The sequence below is a fragment of the Cuculus canorus genome, chromosome 4 (assembly GCF_017976375.1).
Source record: "Cuculus canorus isolate bCucCan1 chromosome 4, bCucCan1.pri, whole genome shotgun sequence".
Classification (NCBI taxonomy): Eukaryota; Metazoa; Chordata; class Aves; order Cuculiformes; family Cuculidae; genus Cuculus; species Cuculus canorus.
The window spans coordinates 2,819,315-2,846,830 of NC_071404.1; the positions used below are offsets into that span (position 1 = coordinate 2,819,315).

At 46.2% G+C, this 27,516-nt stretch overlaps 1 protein-coding gene across 1 annotated transcript in view; it reads right to left on the reverse strand.

The window, feature by feature from the left end:
• Window positions 1–1,274: 1,274 nt before the first annotated feature.
• The window catches only part of ATRN (attractin), a 208,728-nt gene continuing 182,486 nt past the window's right edge, over window positions 1,275–27,516 (reverse strand). Inside the window, exons 27-29 of the mRNA XM_054064661.1 lie at window positions 24,448–24,555; window positions 4,771–4,885; window positions 1,275–3,346 (exon numbers count right to left, since the gene is read on the reverse strand). Coding sequence (XP_053920636.1) covers window positions 3,222–3,346; window positions 4,771–4,885; window positions 24,448–24,555 — 348 coding nt within the window. The 3' untranslated portion in view covers window positions 1,275–3,221. The remainder of the gene's footprint in view (window positions 3,347–4,770; window positions 4,886–24,447; window positions 24,556–27,516) is intronic.

The window sequence follows — 27,516 nt, forward strand, 5'->3', positions numbered from 1 at the left end:
CATAAAAGTCAAGTTATGCCTCCTTGCTTTATACTGCGAGATATCACGAATATAATTTGATGTTTCTTTAAAGCTCTGGAAAGTTATCTAATCCTCATCATATGAAGAAGTTATTAAGACAAAACTCATACATCATTTAAAATGCATCAAAAATACATTCAATATTTTTTTTTCTGGTTTATATACACTTTAGATCTGTCAATGATCTGCACGCTACCGTATAGTTTATGTACAAGTGCAAAATTGGTGTTATTTCTCATTTATTTACAGATTCTCCCATGAAATAAGGTTGCTCTTCACCCCTGTTCCCCCCCAAGAAGAAATAAACCTACAAATCCTTCACTTCTGATACTGGTCTGGTGATAAACCACCAGTAATTCTTCTCCCCCCCAACCATTCCCACTTGCGTCTCTGTTTTCCCTTTAAGCTGGGATGAAACTATGGGCAGCAGATATGTATGAGAGTTCTCTTTTCCCCCTCATCAGTATGGAGATAAGATGCAGAGCACAGCTCCATCCTCAAGGAACTGTTTCATTTTATTTATATAAATCAGTCTCCTGCCTCTATTTACAGGTTTTGGTTCTCTAAATCTCAGAAGTTTGATCATTTCTGCTCATCTTTCCAATCTCTTGACACCCAACTTTGTTCCTGGGCACGGATCACCATAAGCCTCTGAGACCAGACAACCCAACTCCTCAGTCAGGGGAAATAAATCCCATTTATGTCCTTTTGTCTATGTCAAAATACACCTCTCCTCCAGGCCTATCAATCTGAAAGCTGCTTCTCTTTAGGAAAAACCCAAGCAACAACTTTAAGCACCTGCTTAAGCGCCATCCTGAATACAGAGACTCAAGCACAAGAGCTTTCTCAATTGGGGTTGGCGGTTTTCCTCCCCGAAAAGGTATTGGAGAAGCAAGAAGACATCTCTGAACATGAGGACATGCATCAGAACTGAAAAGCAATAACAAGGAAGAGATTTTAGTCCGGTATCACTTCTCTAGGTCAGGTTAGTCCTAGACAACAGAGGAAGTTAGAAAGTATTATCAGGAGATGAATCTGTCTGAGGTAATCTGTGCATCGCGTAGAACTTCAATTGCCCAAACCCTTTCATTCTAAAAGACAAAACTCACCCTTTTGCCTCTTAGAATTTCTTTTCCCCAGAGGGCATTTAACCCATCGAAACAGATGCATTAAATACACACACACACACACACACACACACACATATATATATAAAATGCATTTTTTCCCACTATATTTTTTTTCCGCAGCTCTGTTGGATTTGTTAAATGACACATTAAATCGGAATTATAATCCACTGCGGTCTTTAAACCAGCAGGTTGTTCCCCATCACCATTGTCCGGACATGCACTGCAATTCACATCTTTATTGCGATGCTACCGCGCTCCAATGAGCTTCTTCAAAATACATCGTTATAAACTCAAAACAACCAAAAATGAGTGGCTGATATGTAATCCATCACCAAAACGTGCACAAAAAAGAATGCAGTTACTTGGATTTCACTTTGGAAGAAGGTGCTACTTGGCCAGAAGTTTCAAGAGCACTTCCCTTCACAGCCCTCGACCTGTTACTTCTCCGTGTCATAAATACTCTATGTCCTCATCAGAAGCCAGTGACTCGGCAGCCTCAATGAAATCGCATTTACTGTGATTAAGTAACAATCACACGTCTCGTTTGGCACCTTCGCATAACATCTTCCTACCAGCTTCAACACCACAACTTCACGTGGTCCTGGCACTGCCTCACATTCCAGAATCCAGGGAGACACTGGGCACCAACGTGCACAGACTGATGGGTTAAATCCACCCTTGAACCCCAAAGCATAATCCCAATGAGTCCGAGCACATCGGATGTTTCAGTACATCCCCCAAAAGCCAAGCCTTCTCTTTGCTGTTTGCAAGTCCTTTCCTTTCACCACCAAACCACCTCTTCCAACATCTAAGAGAGTTCAACTCTAATGGGAAATATCACTGATCGTGACCTCAATCTTGTGGCCAAACAAAGCTGCTCTGCTTGCTTTTAATTTAAAGTTCTTTTTTCCTCCATCCTCAAATGAGCTGGCACCCATAGTGTTGCTTTTCCCACCCTGTAAGGAGATGGAGCAAATCTTTCTGCCTCTGAGCTCCGGCACAACTCAACTCTCATCCAGAAGAAAGGCAGGAGGGAAAGGGGAGGGAAAGAGGCCAAATGGGCAAAGAAACTCAGAAGAAATATAATGTATCTGACCTGGAACACAAACTGCTTCTGTTAAAAGCACTGGTGAAACCAGTTTTCTTATGAGATACTAGAACTCTACTTTCCCTCCAGATATTCCCGTCTAGTTGAGTAGTTTGTTGGTCAGGAACGTGCTGTCATCCCCTGACTGTACGTGGTATATTACAAAGAACAGAGATTGCCTTGGGTGACTTTGGGTGTGTGTACACGTATTTAAAAGGAATATACTTATATTAATGTGTGTAGCAGTCTCCTCACTCCCTAGATCTGTTCAAGTCTAGGCACTTGTGTGTGGTGTACTCCAAGCAAGTTAAGACTATGTAAACACCGAGTCCTTCAGAAGCAACGTTCAACTTCTCCAGGTATTGCACGCGGTCTGAGCAAGGCAACGTCAATCTTTAAACCATCCCTTTCTCATTCCTGATGTTCTGGACCACAACGATTACAAAAACGCTGTATCTGGAAGAGAGTTCCACTTAAATAATGAGGGTAAACATAATATTAAATGAAAACAAAGGATGAAGATGCTTTGAAGATTAATAGTAGTGTTTTATGTGTTGAGAGCTGACCCCTGTAAAGACTGCATCGTTTTCTTTTTGTACAGTTTGATAAATACATGAACTACAAAGCACTTTCCATGTATAAACCTGAGTGTCATTCATATCGGACTAACGTTCTATTTACACTGACCATGAATGGTGGTGATTGGATGTTACGGGACCTGCAATAAAATCATTTTACTTTAACCTTGAAGAAAACAAAAGGAGCAATCTGAAGCCACGTGTCAAGAAAACTTAAGTGGAACAGTTGTCAAATCAAGCCAACTATCACGTAGATGAGAGAAAAAGTTGGGTTCAAGGAAGTTGTGTGTTTTTTCCGAGCGCTTCCAGTCTCTTGTGACACAACTTGGAAATCTTTCTCCTCCTTCTCGGTATTAATTTCCCGTTTTTTTTTTAAAACCCTAGAGAGTTTCTGATGTCCATGCATCAAATACAGGTTCCTGGCTGTGCAGGGGGCTGCTGTTTCCGATTTCGTATTGCACCCGATTTCTCTTTGTAGGCAATTGGCATCTGTTGTGAAATGTCCACCAGCGCGCTGGCCACCGCAAGACCTGAGGCAACGAAACAAAACAGTCATGGAAGAAAATAGTCTCGAGAACAAATCCTTTCGCCACAGCTGAGAAAAACCCTCCGAGCCACAAAATGAATATCGTTTTTTGAGTTCTCCTTAAAGAAAGAAAACTAGAAAAGCATTTTAGCTTAAGAGATTAAACTCTAGCAGCTACTCTGAAATAAGCTTTTAAATACTGCATGTTTTATTGGAAGCAACTGCAGCAGAAAAAAACTGGAAATAAGAAGTGTGGATGGATATTAATGGTTGTGAAACCCATAATATTGAAGGAAGGTGCTTTTCTCTGCACCAGTAGATCTGTTAGAATAAATTCTGGAAGCACACGGACATGGAGGTTCCACAGTGCTTCCCAGACATCCATCATCTCTGTAACCTCCTCCCGGCATATGCACAGAGAAACCACCAGTGGCCATCTGGGATTTGGTTCAGTACAGCTCAAAACCAAACTACCCCATCTCAAACCCAGCTAATTCTCTTTTATTAATCCTCTGCTTCACTGGGCGCTAGAGAAACCCCAGATAAATCAAATTACGTCTCGGTGCCCTGCAAGCAGGTTTAAGTGGGAAGGGGCTGTGAACAAGGAAACCTTGAGCTGGATGGAGGAAACTTCTCTGCCCAGAGCTTGACAGGCTGAGAGAGTTGGGGTTGTTCAGACTGAAGAAGAGAAGCATTGAGGAGATCCTATAGCGACCTTCCAGTACCTGAAAGGGGCTACAAGAAAGCTGGAGAGAGGCTATTCATAAAGGCTTGTGGGGATAGGACGAGGGGAATGGGTATAAACTGGAGAGGGACAGATTTAGGCTTGATATAAGGAAGAATTTCTTCACCATGAGAGTGGTGAAACACTGGCCCAGGTTGCTCAGGGAAGCTGTGGCTGCCCCATCCCTGGAGATGTTCAAGGCCAGGTTGGATGGGGCTTTGAGCAGCCTGATCCAGTGGGAGGTGTCCCTGCCCACGGCAGGGGGTTGGAACTCGATGGGCTTTATGGTCCCTTCAAACCCAAACTATTCTATGATTCTAAATGGAGGGCATGGATGCTTTGAAAGGACTTGATGTCTCTTTACAGATGGAGCTGGGAATGGAGGGAATAGGCTGGGAGACAAATTGCTTTCATAAGTAACTACTGCAAACCTGTCAGTACCAGATTCCCCCCTATTCCCCAGCCATAAATTAAAGTGTAATCCAAATATCAAATGTTCATCCATCAACTGACCCAAGAAATTGAATCAAACCTCTGGTCAGAAGCTGGCAGGGCCCAAGCCAGCTAGATGAAAATAACCTGAGAACAACCTCAGCTGCAGGGTGGATGCAGCAATTGAGTCTGAAACCGTAAGGTGAATCTGCGAGGTTGGAGAAGGAGCACGGAGTTAATAAGTCTCCAGTGGAGATGATGATATTCCTCACCTGACTGTCCTGGTGGTGGAATACCCCCATGTCCTCGAGGCAACCTCACGAATACAGAGAGAACGGCTGCTTTGTTTCCAAAGCAGGGCTCCAGCGCTATCGGCTTTGGTACAGTCTGCAGCGAGGGAAGGAAGAGGAGAAAACAAACGTTAGTCAGTGTGTTACACCCTCCCTCTTCCCCCAACGTTGTCTTTTGCAGATCGTACAACCTTCAGGGCATGAACCATCTTTCTGCACCTGGCAAATTACCAGCACGTAGCTAGCAAAGCTAAAACCAATGTTAGTAACAAGCAAAGCCCAAGTCATTGCAAAAAACCCACATTTACTTAATAAAAACCAAGCTATTAAAAAGCCAACCACTGCACAAAGCTTGTATTTCACCCTAAATTCAATAACAAAGGAGCAGCTTATGCTGAACAACAGGATTGAGGCTTTTTTCCCTTGAACCCATCAGCAGCGCCTCACAAATACTGGCATGTCTGACCACTGCTATTTGGTGGTTCAACTTCTATTTCCAGACTTTAATTCCACACAACACCGTATGCATTAACACAGAGAAGAACACATACCCCTAAACCGCTCTCGATTTCACCACTGTTTGCTTTAAGCTGTGTTCTCCCAATTTTCGCTTTCACATCTGTTCCTCCCCAAGGGGTCACATTCATTTTGTAGTTGTCTTCTAGACCACTCTGGACTACGTTCTTAGGTAGCTCGTTGCTCTTAGAGTTGAAAGTGCTTTAGAAAACCAACTGGATCGCACTGTCCTTTTTTTCCCCACTGCAAGCAGAGGATTCAGCAGAGCAGAGGACCAGTTTGTGATCCCGGCTCTGGATCTGGTCTCTGTCACAGAATCATGGAATGGTTTGGGTTGGAAGGGAACTCAAATATTACCCAGTTCCAACCTCCCCTGCCATAGGCAAGGACGTGTCCCACTGGATCAGGCTGCTCAAAGCCCCATCCAATCTTGCCTTGAACACGTTCAGGGATGGGGCATTCAGATTTCAGTGGGCAACCTGGGCCGGCACCTCTCCACCCACAAAGCAAAACATTTCTTCCAAAGACCTCATCTCAATCTGCCCTCTTTCAGCTTAAAAACACCCATCCTTGTCTTATCCCTGAACTCCCTGCGAAAGTGCCCCTCCCCAGCCTTTATCACTGTCTACAGCTCCCTGAAAGGAGGCTGAAGCGAGGTGGGTGTTGGTTTCTTCTCCCAAGTGACAGGAGATGGGACGAGAGGAAACCACCTCAAGTTGCACCAGGGCAGGTTCAGATTGGACATCACAAAAAATGTCTTCGTGGAAAGCGTTCTCAGGCAGAGGCTGCCCAGGGGGTTGGTGGAGTCCCCAGCCCTGGAGGGGTTTAAAAGCGAGATAGATGAGGTGCCAGATAGATCAGGGATGTGTTTTAGTAGAGGACAGCTACAGTTGGACTTGATAATCTCAAAGCTCTTTTCCAACTAAGCAATCCTATGATTCCATGCTATGAGTACAGGTACAAGAATACCTTCTTTTGTCCCACGTAAGCAAAAAAGAGCTGAGAAATTCTATTTACCCGATACGCTCAGTGCTTTCTGATTTCTTGTTTAGCACGGACAAATTCTACCCTGGCATTAATGAAATCATTATTGCTTTTTCCATTAGGCGTGAATTGCACAACTGTACTTAAATGTTCAACAGAAACTCAATACAATGCAAGGCACTGAAAAAAACGAACAGGAGTCAAACAATGCTATTAAATTACTGCTGCTCAATAAAAGAGGAAAAAAAGAGATGACAGCAAGCAAAATGAAACTTTAAACTGTTTTCATATCTCATATTTACTGTAATGATTGCAACAACCATTTGTTAGTCTGTGCAAGGTAGATAAACACGTATTCCACAGGCTGGAATGACGTAAGATGCCGTCTGCCTGGTTTATGACTGCAGATTTCTTCTCTTTTTTTCCCACCCTCAACAAAAGGATCAAACTCAAAATAACGCTTTTCCAAAGAACCAACCAAGCATACCCTGGTGCTCTATCCCACAGGCGACACAATTACCAGAGGTAATGGAGAGAGCATGGAGAAGGCAACCGCAGAAATACAGCCCACGGACTTCTGGCGTACGAGTGGGAGCGTGCACTGAGCACAGCGTTTATCTTCTCTTGAAGAGACACAAGTACCCACTGTTAATAAAACACGGTCCCTCTACTCCGCTCTTGCCCCTCTGCTCTGATGTCAAGAGCCCACTTGGAGTCATAGAATCATAGAACCATAGAATCACAGAATAGTTTGGTTGGAAGGGACCTCAAAGTCCATCCAGTTCCAACCCCCTGTCATGGGCAGGGACACCTCCCACTGGCTCAGGCTGCCCAAGGTCAAATCCAACCTGGCCTTGAACACCTCCAGGGATGGGGCAGCCACCACTTCCCTGGGCAACCTGGGCCAGGGCCTCACCACTCTCATGGTGAAGAAATTCTTCCTTAAGTCTAGTCTAAATCTGCCCCTCTCCAGTTTATTCCCGTTCCCCCTTGTCCTATCACTAGAAGCCTTTGTCAACAGTCCCTCCCCAGCCTCCTTGTAGGTCCTGTGTCCAGTTCTAAAATCCCCAACGTATGAAGGAGTTGGAACTGTTGGAACAGGTCCAGAGTAGGTGACGGAGATGATCTGAGGGCTGAAGCACCTCTGCTCTAAGGCCATGCTGACACAGTTGGTGTTGTTGAGCCTGAGGAAGAACAGGCTCTGAGAGACCTTAGAGCAGCTTCCAGTACCGAAAGGGACTCCAGGAAAGCTGGGGAGGGATTTCTCACACGGGCCTGGAGTGACAGGAAAAGGGGGAACGGCTTTAAATTGGAAGGAGGAAGATTTATATTAGACATTAGGAAGAAATTATTCAGTATGAAGGTGGTGAGGTCCTGGCCCAGGTTGCCCAGAGAAGTCGTGGTTGCCCCATCCCTGGAGGTGTTCAAGGCCAGGTTGGATGGGCCTTGGGCAGCCTGATCCAGTGGGAGGTGTCCCTGCCCATGGCAGGGGGTTGGAACTGGATGGGCTTTCAGGTCCCTTCCAATTCCAACCATTCTATGACTCCATAAAGCAGCCCTGCTGAATCCCAGACGCTGGAGCATGGTGAATGGGTGTTAGAGCACTCAGACTCATGCTCAGCGTTGACTGGAATGAGCAGCAAGAGCGAGCAGAAAAAAAGTAGTGGGGGGAAACGATGGATGAAGAAGTAATCAAACAAGCCAAGAAGAGATTATCTTCTCTAATACCTCTTAAATGTATTTGCTTTTAACTCCTACTGGACTAATGGCCACAACAACAGCCAGAGGGCTGGAGCACCTCTGCTCTGAGGACAAGCTGAGAGAGTTGGGGTTGTTCAGCCTGAAGAAGAGAAGGCTCCAGGGAGACCTTAGAGCAGCTTCCAGTACTGAAAGGGGCTCCAGGAAAGTTGGGGAGAGACTTTTTAGCAGGGCCTGTAGTGGTAGGAACAGGGGTAATGGTTTTAAACTGAAAGAGGGGAGATTCAGACTGGATATAAGGAATGAGGGTGGTGAAAACCTGGCACAGGTTGCCCAGAGAAGTGGTGGATGCCTCATCCCTTGAAACTCTCCAAGTCAGGTTGGATGAGGCTTTGAGCAACCTGATCCAGCGGGAGGTGTCCTTCCTCATTGCAAGGGGTTGGACCGGATGATCTTTAAGGTCCCTCCCACCCCACCCCATTCTATAATTCTAATTAAAACACTTCTGCAACTCTGCTCCCTCCCCAAAATAAATTGTTGAGTGTAACTCTACTCCAATACGCTTCATAACGTGAAGGTGATGCTCAGCAGCATCACCCTCCAGCCAATAGGCAGAAAAAGGAGGGTGGAAACTACTTCTCACGAGCACCGAATCCAGCCCTTCAATAATGCAGGTGACTGCATGTAAAAGTGCAATGCTCTGCTTTAAAAGTAGTTACACTTTTAGCCTGTGCCATCACCTCTGTGAGACCTTTCCAGCAACTCCCTCATCCTGCATCTCACCACTCTAACACCAGAAATTTTCTTCTAACCTCAATTCTTTCCCTCCTCAATTTATTCATCCAACTGACATTCTTCTCAGCCTTAATCCTCTCCCTGGGCTTTACCCTGCTGTACATCTCACCCTTTGTTTGGCCTATCTGAATGAGCAATGCCCCGAATTTCCTCTCTGAACACAAACATTCCTTTCTCTGGCTCTCCCAACAGTCCTTCTCTGCACCTTGTCAGGCCTGTGGTGACCTAAGAGGCATTCCAGGCTTTGACAGGGCCTCTGTAATCATATCAACCCCACCCTGGTTCTCCTGCACACCATAAAATGATAAGGGATGGAAGTTCATTATGCAGCTCTTGGTCACAGACTTGAAGGAACCTTGAGGGTAATTTTGCTCATCTCCCAGCCCCAAGCAAGACCCTTTCTCCTCCTCTGCCCTTTCCAACTAATGAACCCTGAACATGCAGCAGAAACTCTCATTATGAGTCCCTGTGGGCACGATCTTTCCTTTTTCATTGGATTTTTATTTTTTTCCTCAAGGTCATACATCTTTCTCCTCTCTGCTCTCCTGATCCCACTTTGAACAGTGAGGAGCTCCTACGCAGGTGTCACTGATGCTAAAAAAGCCCCAGACACGCAGCACCCCCAGCGAGCGACAGCAGACCCCGGCCACATCAACATCTAAAATTCAGTGTTATTTCACCAGGATGAGTCCGACCCTGATGCTGCGGCGGATTTTTAACCTCTCTGATATACCATGGACAGTTAGAATCACAGAATCCTTTGGGGTGGAAGGGACCTTAAAGCCCATCCAGTTCCACCTCCCGGCTATGGGCAGGGACACCTCCCACTGGATCAGGCTGCTCCAAGCCCCATCCAACCTGGCTCTGAACACCTCCAGGGATGGGGCAACCACAGCTTCTCTGGGCAACCTGGGCCAGAGCCTCAACATCCTCACAGGAACATATTTCTTCCTCATATCTCCCCTCAATCTCCCCTCTTTCACCTTAAAACCATTCCCCTTTGTCCTGTCCCTGCAACCTCTGATCAAGATTCCCTCCCCAGCTTTCCTGGAGCCCCTTCAGGTACTGGAAGCTGCTCTAAGGTCTCCCCAGAGCCTTCTCTTCTCCAGGCTGAATAAGCCCATCTCTGTCAGCCTGTCCTTGTATGCGAGGTGCTCCAGCCCTCAGATCATCTTTGTGGCCTCCTCTGGACTTGCTCTAATAGGTCCATGTCCTTCCAGCGTTGAGAACTCCAGAACTGAACACAGGACTCCAGGTGAGGTCTGACAGGAGCAGGTTAAAGGGACAGAATCCCCACCTGGCCCTGTTGGTCCAACTGCTTTGGCTGCAGCCCAGGACAAGGTTGGTTTCTGGGTTGCGAGTGCACACCGCCAGCTCACGGTGAGCTCCTCATCCACCAGCCCCTCAAGTCCTTCTCCTCAGGGCTGCTTTCAATCCATTCTCCACCCAGCCTTTCCGTTTGGGATTGCCTCGACCCAGATGAAGATGAGGGCAGAGGACAAACCTCCAATCCTTGTTCCTCCCTTCATCAACCTGCTCAGAAAAGCTGAACGCTGAGAGTAAATTGTTAATATTTCACTGCATAAGGAACTTCGTTTCTTTTAACCATGCAAAGCAAGGAAGCCTACTTTTGATAACGACGTCTCCAAAATCTGTCAGGCAGTTGGCAAGCTAATTTGGAAGGAAAATACAAAGTACAAGATCATCTTGCGGCAGCTAATCTCCATCTTAAATCTGAAAGGGGGGAAAAATGGTCTATTGTCCATCAAACCCAACTGTTTTCCTGAGACAAGCAGCAGTTAATAACAGCCAAACCCAGCATAAAGAATGAAGTCCTGCACATTTATTTCTGACAGCGCCAGTTGAGGCACCTGCTTTTTGAACTGTGACTCATACCGCATCTCATCTCCAAGCGGGCGCTTGCCAGGCCAAGAGACAAAGCACAGCTTGATGAAATGACTCACACGCCGAGTGACGGGAATGTTGAATTTGATGCAAGTAAGAGGTCAGCCGGGAGTGAAGGGCATGCAGTGCCCTCTGCGAGATAGAGAGCAACCCAGTGGTGGAGCCTGGGGTCTGGATTCTGCAGATGGGGCGGAAAACATGGGTAATTCAACCAGCAACTTAATGGCTATCTTGACGGCGGAGCTCACCCACCATTTGCCACGAGCCTGCTAGTGTTCTGAGATGACCTATGTAGGTCCTACCGTGCTAAAAAGCAGCTAAGGAGAAGCTGATATGGTTGCACTGGATGATCTACAGGTGGACTGGATGGTCTATGGTTGGACTAGATGATCTACGGTTGGACTGGATGATCTATGGTTGGACTGGATGATCTTAGAGGTCTTTTCCAACCTTAATGATTCAGTGATTCTATAAGCTGGCTGGCTTCATGTTGAATTGTTGTGGGGAGACCAAAGAAAAGCTTACGTCTCCTTCCCCACTTCTGCAGTTTGTCTGCCTCCTGTGTGGTTTCTGTTTGTGCTTGTTTCAGATCCAAGCTGCTTTTCCTCAAGAAGGTTTGGAGTAGACTTGGGAACCGGAGATCAGGTCACTCTGAATGCTTACGTTTCAGCCTGGCCCACTTAAAAAAAGTTCTAAGATCTATAAATCTCCAAATCTTGTTACACCTTTCATAAGATGGTTAAAACCAGCCTCTGTCAGAGACTTTCATTTTGAGTGTTTTGATAAACCCATTGTTGAATTATAGAAGCAATTCCTTTTTATTGAAGGCTTAATGGCACAATAAAGTAGACATTATTCAAATCTATGCAAATAAGGTGCATCCCTCAGTCACTTGGCACACGATGACTGCTTTGAGCAGTGTCTGAACAGCAGAGTCCCACACTGGAGGAAAGCACAGAGAGGAGAGTGGAGCCCAACTGCTAGAGCAGGTGGACAAAGACCAAGGTTAAGGGTGTAAGAGGATCTCACTTTTGGTGGTGGGTCAATCCATATGAGCCAAAAAGCCACCCAATGGCCCTTCAGAAAGGAGCTGCAACCTTGACTCACAAAAGACAGAGTAAGCTCGCACCCAGCCAACATGCACAGAGCAGTAAAAAACACAAAGCTACAAGACTTCTCCCTTCTGTTTGCAACCAGGACGGAGATCAGTGAAGGGAAAACTGTGTTACCCATGATGTATCTGTGCTGTGGACAATTGCAGCTGCTCTACCTGTCAGGACCCTTCCCTAAAGCGACTTCCTGTCCTCAAAGAAATATTGGGAGTGCACTGGAGTGACAATTTTGCACAGCTGATCACCACATTTCATGGAATTATAGACTCTCTAGGTTGGAAAGACCTTTGAGATCAAGTCCAACCATACCTGCCTACCACTAAATCATATCCCTAAGCGCTTCATCTCCCCATCTCTTAAATACCTCGAGCAACAGTGACTCAATCACCTCCCTAGGCAGCCTGTTCCAGTGTTTGATAACCCTATCAACCAAAGCAGCTCTTCCTAATGTCCGATCTGAACCTCCCCTGGTGCAGCTTGAGGCCATTCCCTCTCATCCTATCACCTATCATAGAATGGTTTGGGTTGGAAGGGACCTTTAAAGCTCATCCGACCCCTTGCAGTGAGCAGGAACATCTTCAACCAGATGAGGTTGCTCAGAGCCCCATCCAACCTGACCTTGAATGTTTCCAGTGATGGGGCATCCACCACCTCTCTCGGCAACCTGGGCCAGTGTCACACCACCCCTGTGGTAAAATATTCCTTCCTTATATCCAGTCTGAAACACCTCTCTTTCAGTTTAAACCCATCCCCCCCGTCCTATGTCAACAGGCCCTGCCAAAACGTCTGTCCCAACCTTTCTCCTTTAAGAACTAAAAGGCCGCAATAAAGTCTCCCCGCAGCCTTCTCTGCTCTGGGCTCAACAAGTCCAACTCTCTCAGCCTTTCCTCACAGCAGAGGTTCTCCAACCCTGTGATCGTTTTGGTGGCCTCCTCTGGATTTGCTCAAACAGATCCATGCCTTTCCTGTGCTGAGGATTCCAGAACTGAATGCAGGACTCAAGGTGAGGTCTCTCAAGAGCAGAGCACAGGGGCAGAATCTCCACTCCTTGACCTGCTGGCTCCAAAGCACCTGAACCTTTCTCCTACAATGGCCTTTGACTGCTCTTCCACACCAGCAAAGCTACGATGAATGGAAATGGTGGGGAAAAAACCCCAAACTACTGGGATTCAGGAGAGAACAACCGTCAAAGAAAGACCAAAATCCAGCAAAGATCTCTTAGCCTGGTGCACAGACATAAAGGTGCTTTATTGGACAACATGCACTCTCTGATTTTGGACCGGGAAGAGCCATCCGATGTCCTGCAGAGCTTGGAAACAGTGACCGCCCTTTCTTGGATGAAAAGATAAAGTTAATGGTTTTACTGAGCGGTGACACAATCCTGTTGTTCCTGGAGGCAGTGAGATCTGTTCTCAGCCATTTTCCACTGATGACTTTACTGGCCAAAACCAGAGCCAAAAAGCCAAGCCATGTCAGCTGGTTTTGAGTTTTGATACGTACTTAAGATGCATAAAGCTTAAACAATTATAAATGTTAGAAGTAGTACGAGACCTATTAGGTCAGCTAATTAGTCCAGCTTTGCCAGCAGGGTTTTCTGTACAAACAGGGCATTTTCCAGGACTCTGGGCTACTTCACAGAATCATAGAATGGTTTGGGTTGGAAGGGACCTCAAAGCCCACCCAGTTCCAACCCGCTGCCATGGGCAGGGACACCTCCCACTGCTCCAAGCCCCATCCAACCTGGCCTTCAACACCTCCAGGGATGGGGCAGCCACCACTGCTCTGGGCAACCTGGGCCAGGGTCTCACAACCACATTTCTTCCTAATCTAATCTAAATCATAGAATGGTTTGGGTTGGAAGGGACCTTAAAGACCATCCAGTTCCAACCCCCTGCCATGGCCAGGGACACCTTCTACTGGATCAGGTTGCTCAAAGCCATCTGTGATCCCGGTGCAGGGTGCACCACTCGTTCCCTTGGGATACAATTTCACAGCCAAACGCTTTCCACAATCAAGTTGCATGGTGTGATGTTCAACCTAAACATTTCTTCTTTATTTCATCTCATTATTTCTATTTACGCTGCTTATATTCGACAAATTCTAAAGGTTAATAACGTGTCACAAACCTAATGGCTAGAACAATAAATATTCTGGGTAATTTAAAAAACACAGCATCAATTTTATTTAGGTTCTGTAATGTACTGCCTGTACTGCTTTTCAAAATGTATAAAAAAAACACTGTAGAGAATTATTTTTCCTTAACAAGAAAACATATTTCTGTGGTTTGATCAAATAACTCTTACATGGTTTTCAATTTCCAGTGAGGAAATTAAAATAAAGGAAAAATCTTATGGCAGGGGAAGAGAAGAGGAACATTACTGAAACAGTTCAACTTTATTATTTGATTCCACTCCTTCAGATGATTTCACTCCATAGGAAAAGGGTCAAATTCCATTTGCAAGTTTTTAAATTGTGCCATTAAAAGCTGACTGAACGTTTGTAAAACAAGTTACAAGCAATTTTCTCTAAAAAATAGAGCATTAAGTTTTAAAAATCATATTCTCAAGGTAATATGTATGCCCTCCAAGATAGAGATGAATGAACTTCCAGCAATAATTTGCAGTAAATGAGTGTAGATTAAGAATTTACATTTACCTTGTCCCTGATATCTACCTGGGAAGTCACAGGAGCTGAGGAATGAATTGCTCACAACTTCAACACTGGGTTCTTGCAGGTGAGGAGCTCAATAAAAATCATATTCATAGAACTATAGATTAGTTTAGATTGGAAGAGATCTTAAAGATGATCCAGTTCCAACATTCTGCCATAGGCAGGGACACCTCCTACTGGATCAGGCTGCTCCAAGCCCCATCCAACCTGGCCTTGAACACCTCCAGGGATGGGGCAGCCACAACTTCCCTGGGCAACCTGGGCCAGGGCCTCACTACCCTCAGGGTGAAGAAATTCCTCCTTATGTCCAGTCTAACTCTACCTCTCTCCAGTTTATACCCATTACCCCTGAGCTGAACATTAACAGTCTGAAAATGAAAACACAGATCCGAGCATCCTAGGTTACCAATAACTTGGAACACGTACGCCAATCACCCTCATGGGGCACCAATTTCGCTACCACAGCGTATGTAAAAGGGGCTACAAGAAAGCTGGGGAGGGGCTGTCCATAAAGGCTCGTAGTGATAGGACGAGGGGCGGTGGGTATAAACTGGAGAGGGGCAGATTTAGGTGAGACATAAGGAAGAATTTCTTCACCATGAGAGTGGTGAGGCCCTGGGCCAGGTTGCCCAGAAGAGTCACAGCTGCCCCATCCCTGGAGGTGTTCAAGGCCAGGTTGGATGGGGCTTTGAGCAGCCTGATCCAGTGGGAGGTGTTCCACCATGGCAGGGGGGTTGGAACTGGATGGGCTTTAAGGTCCCTTCCAACCCAAACTATTCTATGATACTATGATTCTACGAGTCTACGATTTTATGATTTAACAACTGCTTTCTATTTTAAGGTGTGCCTTGTCAACGCTGCAAAACAGAGACATGAGCTCTTGGGTGAAGGAAAGGATTTCACTAGGCAAGTTTGTATTTCAAAAGCAGTCACCCTGAAATGACAAAATCTCATATCACAACTTGGAGCACTGTCAACGCTCGCCCTTCTTTTTCAATTCCTGCTGATGCCCCAGGGAGGGGATGGGATGGATGAAGCCATGGGTAGCAACTGTGGGCAAAACATCTACAGTCAAGAGTGGATATTTATTTTGATTGCATACAGATGAAGAGGTAGGATTTTTCTGGTTCTTTCTGAGCAGTTGGCTGGGTTTTGCACATGAAAAAGTGTAAGTAAAAAAAAAAAAAGCAATGAATAAGAACAATTGGATGAAGAACTCAAACATGAGACATCCAAAATGTTCTATCACTGCACTCTATGAGGGAGTGCAGGGATAGGACGAAGGGTGATGATTTTAAGGTGAAAGAGAGTAGATTGAGATGAGATATTAGGAAGAAATGTGTTCCTGTGAGGGTGGGGAGGCCCTGGCCCAGGTTGCCCAGGGAAGTTGTGGCTGCCCCATCCCTGGAGGTGTTCAAGGCCAGGTTGGATGGGGCTTGGAGCAATCTGATCCAGTGGGAGGTGTTCCTGCTCATGGCAGGGGGTTGGAACTGGATGGGCTTTAAGGTCCCTTCCAACCCAAATCATTCTATGATTCTACCATTCCTAAACAACTCCTTGGCATCAAGGAATGCAAATAGGTCCCTGCTAATATTTTTGAGAAGCTGCTGGTGTTATTAGCACTTTGATCAGAAGAGACACTTGTTTGCACTGGAGGGAGAAAAGAGCTTAAAGAAACTCTCCTCTGGGAAGCTTCACGATTCTTCCTCTCCCTCCAGGAAATTCCTCCTTATCTGCTAAAATCAGGGTCCATCCTGCTGAAACATTTAAAGTCTTCAAATTTAAAACTAGCTACATCTCTATTATCAGCTAAATATTCCCTAAATGCAAGGCAGGCTTAACAGATGTCTCTGCTGATCTCACGATAGCTCCCTTCCAAATATTTATATAGCATATTATATTATGGAAGTGGCAGAATTTTCCCCTTAAGTCCCTCATTTTGCAACAGAAATCAAACCAAGATACCCTGCACTAATTAACTGGAAATAATTCATTAAGTGAAGGTTTTATCAGGTATTTTTGTCGTTGCTTTCGCAGTATGGATCCCAGGCAGACTACGGGCAACTCTAGAGGAGCGAATCCATTTTTCACATCTCAGTTGTCTTGATAATGCTCCACTCTTAACACCCGGCAACTCCATCCAGCACTGGACTCCTTCAAAGGGGATCATCTACGTGTCCATGACTTCAAAAGTGGACCACCAGAAGCGGATTTAACAGCAAATATAAAGAAGAGGCTGGGGTATCGCTTCTGGGTGGGGCAACCTGTGGTTTCAATACAAGTTGGGGGACAACGACCAGGCTGAGTGGTGCAGTTGCCACACTGGAAGGACAGGATGTCATCCAGAGGGACCTGGACAGGCTGGAGAAGTGGGGCTGTGAGAACCTCATGAGGTTCAACAAGGCCAAGGGCAAGGTTCTACACCTGGGTCGGGGCAATCCCTGATTTCAGTACAGGATATGAGTGGTTGAGAGCAGCTCTGAGGAGAAGGACTTGAGGTGCTGGGGGAGGAGAAGCTCACCATGAGCCGGCGATGTGCGCTCACAGCCCAGAAGCCAACCGTGTCCTGGGCTGCACCCACAGCAGCACGGCCAGCAGGGAGGGAGGGGATTCTGCCCCTCTACTCTAATCTGGTGAGACTCCACCTGGAGTCCTGTGTCCAGTTCTGGAATCCCAAATATAAGAAGGAGATAGAACCACTGGAACAGGTCCAGAGGAGGCCACCAAGATGATGTGAGGGCTGGAGGTCAGGCTGAGAGAGTTGGAGTTGTTCAGCCTGGAGAAGAGAAGGCTCTGGGGAGACCTTAGAGCAGCTTTCAGTACCTGAAGGGACTCCAGGAAAGCTGGGGAGGGACTTTTACCAAGGGCTTGGAGTGATGGGATGATGATCTCCAAGGGTATAGGGTGACAGGAAGAGGGGTAATGGCTTTAAATTGGAAGGGGGAAGATGTAGATTAGACATTAGGAAGAAATTCTTCCTGTGAGGGTGGTGAGGCCCTGGCTCAGGTTGCCCAGAGCAGTTGTGGCTGCCCCATCTCTGGAGGTGTTCAAGGCCAGGTTGGATGGGGCTTTGAGCAGCCTGATCCAGTGGGAGGTGTCCCTGCTTATGGCAGGGAGTTGGAACTGGATGGACTTTTGAGGTCCCTTCCAACCCAAAGCGTTCTGTGATTTTACAATCCCGGCTGTGCAACCTCTCATGTCCCTGATGCAACGGGAGGGCTCCTGCAATCCTCTCACACTCACAGAATGCGCCTAAGGAGCGGAAAGGCTTTTGCAGAAGACATGGAGAGAGTGATACACTGGCATGCTTTGAAAGCAGGGGAAAGCTCCCAGAACCAACAAATGTAGAAACCCCAAAAATAATACTCCAGAAATTTAACTGCATTTCAAAAGACAAGCCTGAGCAGCCTGCCTTAGGGAGGGCAGGGAAAACAAAACCAGCCTTTTTGGCCTTGAAGGCTGCGCACAAACCATCTCCAGCAACTGCCACATCAGATTAAGATTATTCAGTTTGTGTTTTCCCTCCTCAGTTTCATCCCCTTCCTCCAATCGTGATCTTTTTAAGGTTAATGAATGACTCTAAAACCCTAAGATGCTCCATCCTCCTCCAACTCAATAGCCTGGTCCTTCCTACTTAAGACTCCTTTTCTAGCGCAGAGCTCAAACATTCTAGGTTTCCAAATGTTTCTAGGTTTCCACTTGCACAAGGACACCCAATCACAACTTGGTGGCACGGTGAAGTGGAAGACTTTGTGCCTGCTGTGCTTACGCTAACTCGGCTCATTTTAAGTGCGCTGGGAGGAGGTCACAGAAGTTGGACTATCAGCAAACCCGATGGACTTAGACTGTGTCAATAAGATATGAACTAAAGGGGAAATGAGTCACCAAGAGTGACACGTAGAACAGGACAAGAGCACTAAAACTGATCCGTTGCTTGGCCCTTAGCTGTTCTTCACTGAACTCTCATTGCACAGAAGAGCCCAACATAGCGCGGCTCACAGCTACATGTGAAAACTAAGATGAAGGCACCCTGGAGAAGTGCTGGAGCTGGATGTTGCTTCAGTTCAAATCATTCCTCACCGCAGAAGTACTCACGCAGCATCCCCAAACCCATCACCCTGTGGCACAGGACTTCTATGAAAGAATCACAGAATGGTTTGAGTTGGGAGGGACCTTAAAGCTCACACGTTCCAATCCCCTGCCATGGGCAGGGACACTTCCCACTAGACCAGGTTGCTCAAAGCCTCATCCAACCTGGTCTTGAATATCTCTAGGGATCCACGACCAATCTGGGGAACTTGTGTCAGTGCCTCACAACCCTCACAGTAAAGAATTACTTCCTAAATCTCACCTAAATCTCCCTGCTTTCAGCTTAAAACCATTCCCTCCCGTCCTATCCCTGCACTCCCTCCCAGCTTTCCTGTAGACCCTCTTTAAGTACTGGAAGCTGCTCTAAGGTCTCCCTGCAGCCTTCTCTTCTCCAGGCTGAACAATCCCAACTGTCTCAGCCTGGCCTCGTATGGGAGGTTCTCCAGTCCTTGGATCATCTTCATGACCTCCCCAGGCCTTGCTCTAACAGATCCGTGTCCTTCCTGTGCGGAGGATTCCAAGATTGGACACAGGACTTCAGATGGGGTCTCATGAGAGCAGAGCAGAGGGGGACAATCAACTCCCTCACCCTACTGGCCACAATTCTGATGTAGCCCGGGATCGGCTTCAAACCTCTCACTTCTCAGCTCATTACTGATAGTTGCAACTTCATTACAATACAGAAGGAATTTCACAAGGGCACCGCTCAGATGCGAAACACGAGCAGACTGAACACATAAATCTGTAGTATCCCTTGCCCACTCCTAAATCAGCCCACCACTTCATCTCTCTACTTCTTGAACAGATGGGACCTTCTGGCAGTCTTTAAACCACTCAACAGCACTTTCTTCCATAACAGAGCAAACTAATTACTGGAGTGTGATGCTATTTTCCATCATTTTTTCTGCTATTTTTAAGGCATCAGCCAGGTTGGTGAGCTGATGTCTGATGAAAGATTTGCAATGAAGCTATTTTGCCTTCAGAAGATTAACGCAACAATTAAATGCAGGTCAGCATGAAGGTACAGAATACGTTGAATGAACCTCAGGGGGGTTTTGCTCACCAAATACTTCTCTCACTCTATTTAGGCAACGATAGATGCAGACAGCCTGTCCATCACAGATGCAAAAGTGGTCACCTCCTAGCACTGCCTTCACATGTTGGATCCTAAAACACAGCACAAAGGCTCCTCTAAGGACCAGGCAAATCATAGAATCATAGAATCACCAGGTTGGAAAGGACCCACTGGATCATCGAGTCCAACCATTCCCAACACTCCCTTAAACCATGTCCCTAAGCACTTCATCAACCCTTTCCTTAAACACCTCCAGGGAAGGAGCCCTGGGCAGCTGTTCCAGTGCCCGATGACTCTGTGAAGAATTTTTTTCTGATATCCAACCTGAACCTCCCCTGGCGGAGCTTCAGGCCATTCCTTCTTGTCCTGTCCTCTGTCACTTGGGAGAAGAGGCCAGCTCCCTCCTCTCCACAACCTCCTTTCAGGTAGTTGTAGAGAGTAATAAGGTCTCCCCTCAGCCTACTTTTCTCCAAATGGTCCACTTCATTTTCCAAATTCTCTAAAAGCTTCCAAAACAATTTTTGAATAATTTTTCTAATGCAATTCTTGTTGATCCTGTAGGGGTTTGGTTTAAGCTGAGCATGTCCTTGCTGCGTTGTATGTTTCTTTTAGAATCATAGAATGGTTTGGGTTGGAAGGGACTTTAAAGCTCATCCAATTCCACCTCCATACCATGGGCAGGGACATCTCCCACTGGATCAGGCTGCTCAAAGCCCCATCCAACCTGGCCTTGGACACCTCCAGGGAGGGGGCAACCAGGACTTCCCTGGGCAACCTGGGCCAGGGCCTCACCACCCTCACAGGAACGCACTTCTTCCTAAGATTTCACCTCAATCTCCCCTCTTGCAGCTTAAAACCGTTGCCCCTCATCCTATCCTTGCAATCCCTGAGAATTTTTCCCAAAACCCTACAAGCCTTAGAATCATAGAATAGTTTGGGTTGGAAGGAACATTAAAGCCCATCCAATTCTAAACCCCTGCTACAGGCGGGGACACCTCCCACTGGATCGGGTTCCTCAAAGCCCCATTCAACCTGGCACTGAACACCTCCAGGGATGGGGCAGCCACAGCTTCCCTGGGCAACCTGGACAACTTCTCGTAGTGAAGAAATTCCTCCTTATGTCCAGTCTAAATCTGTCCCTCTCCAGTTTATATCCATTGCCCCATGTTCTATTGCTACAAGCTTTTATGAACAGTCCCTTCCCAGCTTTCTTGTAGCCCCTTTCAGGTAGTGGAAGGTCGCTCTAATATCTAATTGGAGCCTTCTCTTCTCCAGGCTGAACAACCCCAATTCTCTCAGCCTGTCCTCATATGGGTGTCCTTAGCTTCATGCCTTTAACAACTTCAAGAGACATGGAAATAAATGTCAAAATGATAAACTTTCCAAAATCTTTCAGGAAAGCTTCTAAAAATCATTGCAAAGGAGCACAAGACTTAAATTAATTAAGTAAAAAGACCTAAAAAAGCCTGAGTTATGGCAATATCTGCTCATACCATACCACGACCAGTCCCAGATACCCACAGACATTAAATACTCTTAGAAATCAACTGCAAAAGGCAGCACTTTGTAATGCACAGAGAAAAGCCAATGGATTTTATAATAACTACGCAAATTCAGTGGTAGATTTGCAATCCAGTGAGTATTTGTTGAGTGAGAAATAAACCAAAGCAGCTAGTTACGTGTTGCCTAGCTGCAGACTGCAATATGAATAGTTTCCCTGCAGGTAAATCACTTTCTATTACTTTTAAGTACCCCAGGAAAAATACTAATTGAAAACATGGTTCTAATACTGTCCAGCTGGAAAGCATTAGCTTAGGATGGAACTGGCTTGACACCGGCTGCCAATTGGCTACGCACAATGGAAAAGGAAATTAATCTCTTGCAGACAAGACGTTCCATTTTCCACTTCTCCTCTGTAACCCTCAAATAAACTTGTTATTAACCAAAGGCTTTGATTCACACAGGGAAAGAAAAACAATGCATTTATGATAACCTAAGTCGGGATTTCGTGCATTGAAACGAAGGCTCTAAAATTTTGACACGATGAATGGCAGAGAAACACAGACAGAACACAAAGAAAAGTGCCGTTTCACATTTTTGTACCGTCCCAGCCCACCTTCCTGCAGCTCCCTCCTGCTAAGAGCTTTTCTCCCATGCAGGTGCTAAAGGGATGAGGAGGAAACCCAAAGCTGACCCTATAGATACAGAGACTGCTTTTTCACTACTATTTAAATTCATTTATATGCAAGCATCCAACAGGCCAGACCATCTCAGAAGAGTCATTCTGCAAGCTGCTCACATCCCACAAGCTTCCTGAGCCTCCTCTCCGTGTGATTTCAACTTTGCTGGAACACTCCAAGCTTCTACCATAGAATCATGGAATGGTTTGAGTTGGAAGGGACTTCAAAGCCCATCCAGTTTCAACCCTCTGCCATGGGTAGGGACACCTCCCACTGGACCAGATTGCTCCCAGCCCCATCCAACCTGGCCTTGAACATCTCCAGGGATGGGGCAGCCACAACTTCTCTGGGCAACCTGTACCTCCCACTGCATCAGGGTGGTGGTTTAGGCATACTTTTATCCTCTATCCAAATTCTTTGAAATTATAAAATCGATACAACCCCCCCAAAAAAATCAGTGACTCTTCTTGCCATGGGAAAGCATCCTCATTTTGCAGCCAGAACTTCCAGCAGAAGTTACCCGCGGACACAACAGTGTCCATGTTTCCTACTTGGTTGCAGCTTATGGTACACAGTTTGTGTTGTTTGCCGCAACGAGACTGCCTCGTTTTCGCTTGAAGTGGATTAAGAACCATTTGTATGAGTTATCAGCACAGAGGGCAATTAGCAGTTGGTAACAATTTCTGAGTCTAAAAAAGGACATCTGTCCACAATCTTACTTATTATGCTTAAAACCGGCTTCTCCATCAGTTCTTGCGTAACCCAAGGTCAGACAAGTGTGATTGGGGAGATGACAGCAGACATGGGAAAGCAAGGAGGCTGAGCTGCGCGTGAGAGAAAGATGAAATCCTGTCTGCGGTGCTGTCTGTAGAAGCACTTCAAAAGAGAAGAGTTCGACGTTCCAATAATTGAAGAAGAAATAGAGAAGAAAGCAAAAAGCAGAGAGGCTTGGAGGAGAAAGCGGACAACAAAGCCTAAATGACATAGGAAAAAGCACTGCCAGATAAACAGACGGAGAAATAACATACTAGTCTGAATGCAAGAGATATGACATTTACTATCTTTATGTGGTTTTTGAGCGCAGACAAACTTGTCAGAGAGATCAAAAGCTTGGGACAGCTCTGGTCTGGACTGAACCTAGAGGTGAGGTGCTTTCTGTTAGCTTATTTCCAGAAAATAGAAAGAAGGGAACTGCCCCCAGACAGACTGCAACCCCAAACCATCAGGAGCCAGGCTACAGGCTCACCCATCCGCCTCCAGGACGATGGGAACATCATACAATGGTTTGGATTGGAAGGGACCTCAAAGCCCATCCAATTCCAACTCCCTGCAATGGGCAGGGACACCTCCCACTGGATCAGGCTGCTCAACCCCCATCCAACCTGGCCTTGAACACCTCCAGGGATGGGGCAGCCACAACAGCCCTGGACAACCTGGGCTGGTGCCTCACCACCCTCACCGTGAAGATTTTCTTCACCAATGTCTAATCTAAATCTTCCCCCTTCCAATTTAAAGACATCCCCTCTCCACCCATCACTCCAGGCCCTTGGAAAAAGTCCCTCCCCAGCTTTCCTGGAGCTCCTTCAGGTATCGGAAGCTGCTCTAAGGTCTCCCAGAGCCTTCTCTTCTCCAGGCTGAACAACCCCAACTCTCTTAGCCTGTCAGCCCACAACACATTTCAAGACATCACTTAGATAGCAAAAGTGTTACAACTTGCCATGAAAGACTACATTCACACAAAAATAAGGAAGAGCACAGCTACGCAGGCAACCTTCACTGAGCATTTTCTCATACTAAGGCCAAGACTTGCACATTATTACTCATCAAATAGAAATTCTCGGGTCAGATTGTTTCGATGTGCTTTGCAATAATTAAAATATAGACATTTTTTAATAGAAAAGCATAACCTGCTGTTTTGTCACAGGGATAGAAGGTGAGAAATGTCTGAACAAATGGCAAAGACTTCCAGAAAGCTGAAATCTAAATAAAATAAAGCAGCTACCTTAGACAAGAAACAAAAATCACCAGTTTTCTCAGGTTCTGATTTTCTTCTCTTTGTACACATCTGCTAGTCTAAGCATCACTTACAAAGTGATTTTAATTCATTAGCTATTCCTAAAAATACATCTTGTTGTGTCTAAGAACGCGCCAGCCTGGTGTAAGACAATGATTTCTCCACTCTCCCATTTGCACATCACAAGACGTATTTGAACGTATAGTTATAATCAGAAATACGTTCACACCATTGCACTCCACGCACACGATTTTATTCCTGTTTGCTTTGAGATACTGCAGAAAAATGGTTTCTATTTGCAGCACCTATAGCTGTTCCTCGCCAAATGTTCTTGGGGGTAAAGCTGCATTCTTCTCTATTACAAGACATCAAAACCAACAAGGCAAACACAAAATCTCATCTCCTGCGAACAGCATAGCTTTTCGCTAACCCCAAAGTTGTAAATGCAGACCTGAAGGGATAAAAGCAAGTGAAAATGCTATGTGGTGGCCTTCTGGGACTTACGGTTTCTTGCAGGTATGGAACAAATGGAACATTTGGGATTATTGCATTAACCACAGTTTAAAACAAGCACCCGCGATTAATTACAGGGAGGGATCATCCTCAAGCATCAGCTCTCACCTTTATGCTTCCCCCAATGAGATCCGGCGGCTCTTCATCTGTTTCTAAGGCAACGTTGATGGAGGCGAAGGGGCGACTTGCCATCTGTTGCATCTCACGGAGTAGTTGCTAATTTAATAAACAGAAAAATATTATCATCATATTGTTCCAACACCAAGACGAAAAGAAAAAAAAAAAAAAACACATACGAGAGATTTCTCCCAATACAAAAGGACAGCAATGAATATGGAAAAACAACTTCCCGGTGATTTAACGGGTTTAAGGGCAAAGATAGATAATTGTAAATATTCACTTTACTACAACTTAACAGGTTATTGCAAGTAAAGCCATGCGCGCAGCCTTAGCCTCACTCATTTAGGAGGGAAAGAAAACTCCAGGATTTACTTTTAAGGATGTGATGCAGTTGCTTTTTGTATAAAACACCCATCATTTAGTTTTTAAGCTGTGATTTAGTTGTTTGTTTTTTTTTTTAATAAAAAACTATTATTTACTTTTTAAGCTGCAATTTAGTTGTTTGCCATCCCCTGTCTGGGGCACAATGGGACGTCATGGACTGGTGGCACTGTTTAAAATGAAACCTACAGCGACACACAACCAATATAAGAAAGAATTTGGTGTTTTTTATACCAGCGTTAACAAAATGCTGTCATCTTTTGTCGAACAATCATCTTTTTTTACCGCTTGCTTCTGTATGCAGCACGTGTACCCCATGGCAAGCAAGCACCTCCTCGCTGCTCTATGTTTTATTAACACAGAAACCCCCTTTCCTGGGTAAATCTCTGCAAGTTTTCACGACACAAAGCATTTTTTTATTGTACTTTTCAGCACTTTGAAGTGTTACAATGCCGCTCCCTCCACAAAAAAAAAGACACTCCCTACATAGCAAGGCTGGAAACAGCATTTCAGTTTTAGCTGAGCTGTGGACACGCTTCTTTTTGGCTCTGGTGGCTGATCTCTGATACTAACAGCGAGTTATCCAAACGGGAGTGGATGCAGGAATCATAACCCTAATTTCCAGAAGCAACGGAGCTGGTGTGACTTTTAAACCCTATTTATAGTAGGCAAAAAGGCAGCAGACTCACCCGTAAGTGCATCAACTGCCTAAACCAATTGTGGTACGCAGCTTTACACACGTAGCATCACCCCTTCGCTGCAGCAACACTAGATAGACTCCACTTTTATGTTGGATAGAGGCACCAACAAATGTCCTCTGCAATTCCCACCACGAGACCATGGGAACAGTGCTGTTTAATATCTTCATCAATGATACTGGCAGTGAGATTGAGTGCACCCTCATCGAGTTTGCAAATGACATCAGGCTGAGTGGTGCAGTTGCCACACTGGAAGGACAGGATGTCATCCAGAGGGACCTGGACAGGCTGGAGAAGTGGGGCTGTGAGAACCTCATGAGGTTCAACAGGGCCAAGACCAAGGTTCTACACCTGGGGCGGGGCAATCCCTGATTTCAGTACAGGATATGAGTGATTGAGAGCAGCCTGAGGAGAAGGACTTGTGGTGCTGGGGGAGGAGAAGCTCTACATGAGCCAAAAATGTGCGTTCACAGCCCAGAAACCAACCGTGTCCTGGGCTGCATCCAAAGCAGCGTGGCCAGCAGGGAGGGAGGGGATTCTGCCCCTCTGCTCCACTCTTGTGAGGCCTCATCTGGAGTATTGTGTCCAGTTCTGGAATCCTCAGCATAATAAGGAGATAGAGCTGTTGGAACAGGTCCAGAGGAGGGCTACAAAGATGATCAGAGGGCTGGAGCACCTCCCCTACGAGGACAGGCTGAGAGTTGGACTTGTTCAGCCTGGAGAAGAGAAGGCTCCAAGGAGACCTTATAGCGACCTTACAGTACCTGAAGGGGCTCCAGGAAAGCTGAGGAGGGACTTCTTAGAAAGGCTTGTAGTGATAGGACTAGGGGTGATGGGTATAAACTGGAGAGGGGCAGATTTAGACTAGACTGAAGGAAGAATTTCTTCACAATGAGGGTGGTGAGGCACTAGCACAGGTGGCCCAGGGGAGCTGAGGCTGCCCCATCCCTGGAGGTGTTCAAGGCCAGGCTGGACGGGACCTTGAGCAGCCTGATCCAGTGGGAGGTGTCCCTGCCCATGTCAGGGGGGTTGGAACTGGATGATCTTGAAGGTCTCTTCCAAACAAAACTATTCTGTGATTCTATGAGAACCCCCATTCCCCAATTAATTCTGGGCAATTTGACACACCACGTCCTAACTGACAATTCATAGCACTCAAAACTGCTAAAGAAAAGACCACAACATGCCCCACATAAACCCCATTAAGCACAGCAGAAGGGGACACAGCACATAGGGGAAAGGAAGATGCTGCTGTTACAGCTCGTTTGGACAAAATTAATTATATCATCATTTCCTTGAACACTTAAAACATTCCACGGGCTTTTCTTTGCCAACACAGCTTTTGGGGTTGGGTTCTCTGTGAGTGTGGATTCAGATTAGGTGGCAGGAAGGCATGATCATAGAATCACGGAATGGTTTGGGTTCAAAGGGACCTTAAAGATCATCCAGTTCCAACCCCCATCCATGGGCAGGGACACCTTCAGGCTGCTCAAAGCCCCATCCAACCTGGCCTTGAACACCTCCAGGGATGGGGCAGCCGCAGCTCCCCTGGGCAACCTGGGCCAGGGCCTCACCACCCTCACAGGAAAACATCTCTTCCTAAGATCTCATCTCAGTCTCTCCTGTTCCAGCTTAAAAGCGTTCTCCTTTGTCTTATCCCTGCATTCCCTCATCAAGAGCCCCTCCCCAACTTTCCTGTAGGCCCTTTTCAGTACTGGAAGCTGCTCCTAAGGTCTCCCCAGAACCTTTTCTTCTCCAGGCTCAACAAGCCCAAACTCTCTCAGTCTGCCCTCATATCGGAGGTGCTCCAGCTCCTGGATCATCTCCGTGGCCTCTGGACTCACTCTAATAGCTCCATGTCCTTTCTATGCTGAGGACTCCAGAACTGGACACAAGATTCCAAGTGGGTCTCACCAGAGCGGAGCAGAGGGGCAGAATCCCCTCCCTCCCCTTGCTGGTCCCACTGCTTTGGATGCAG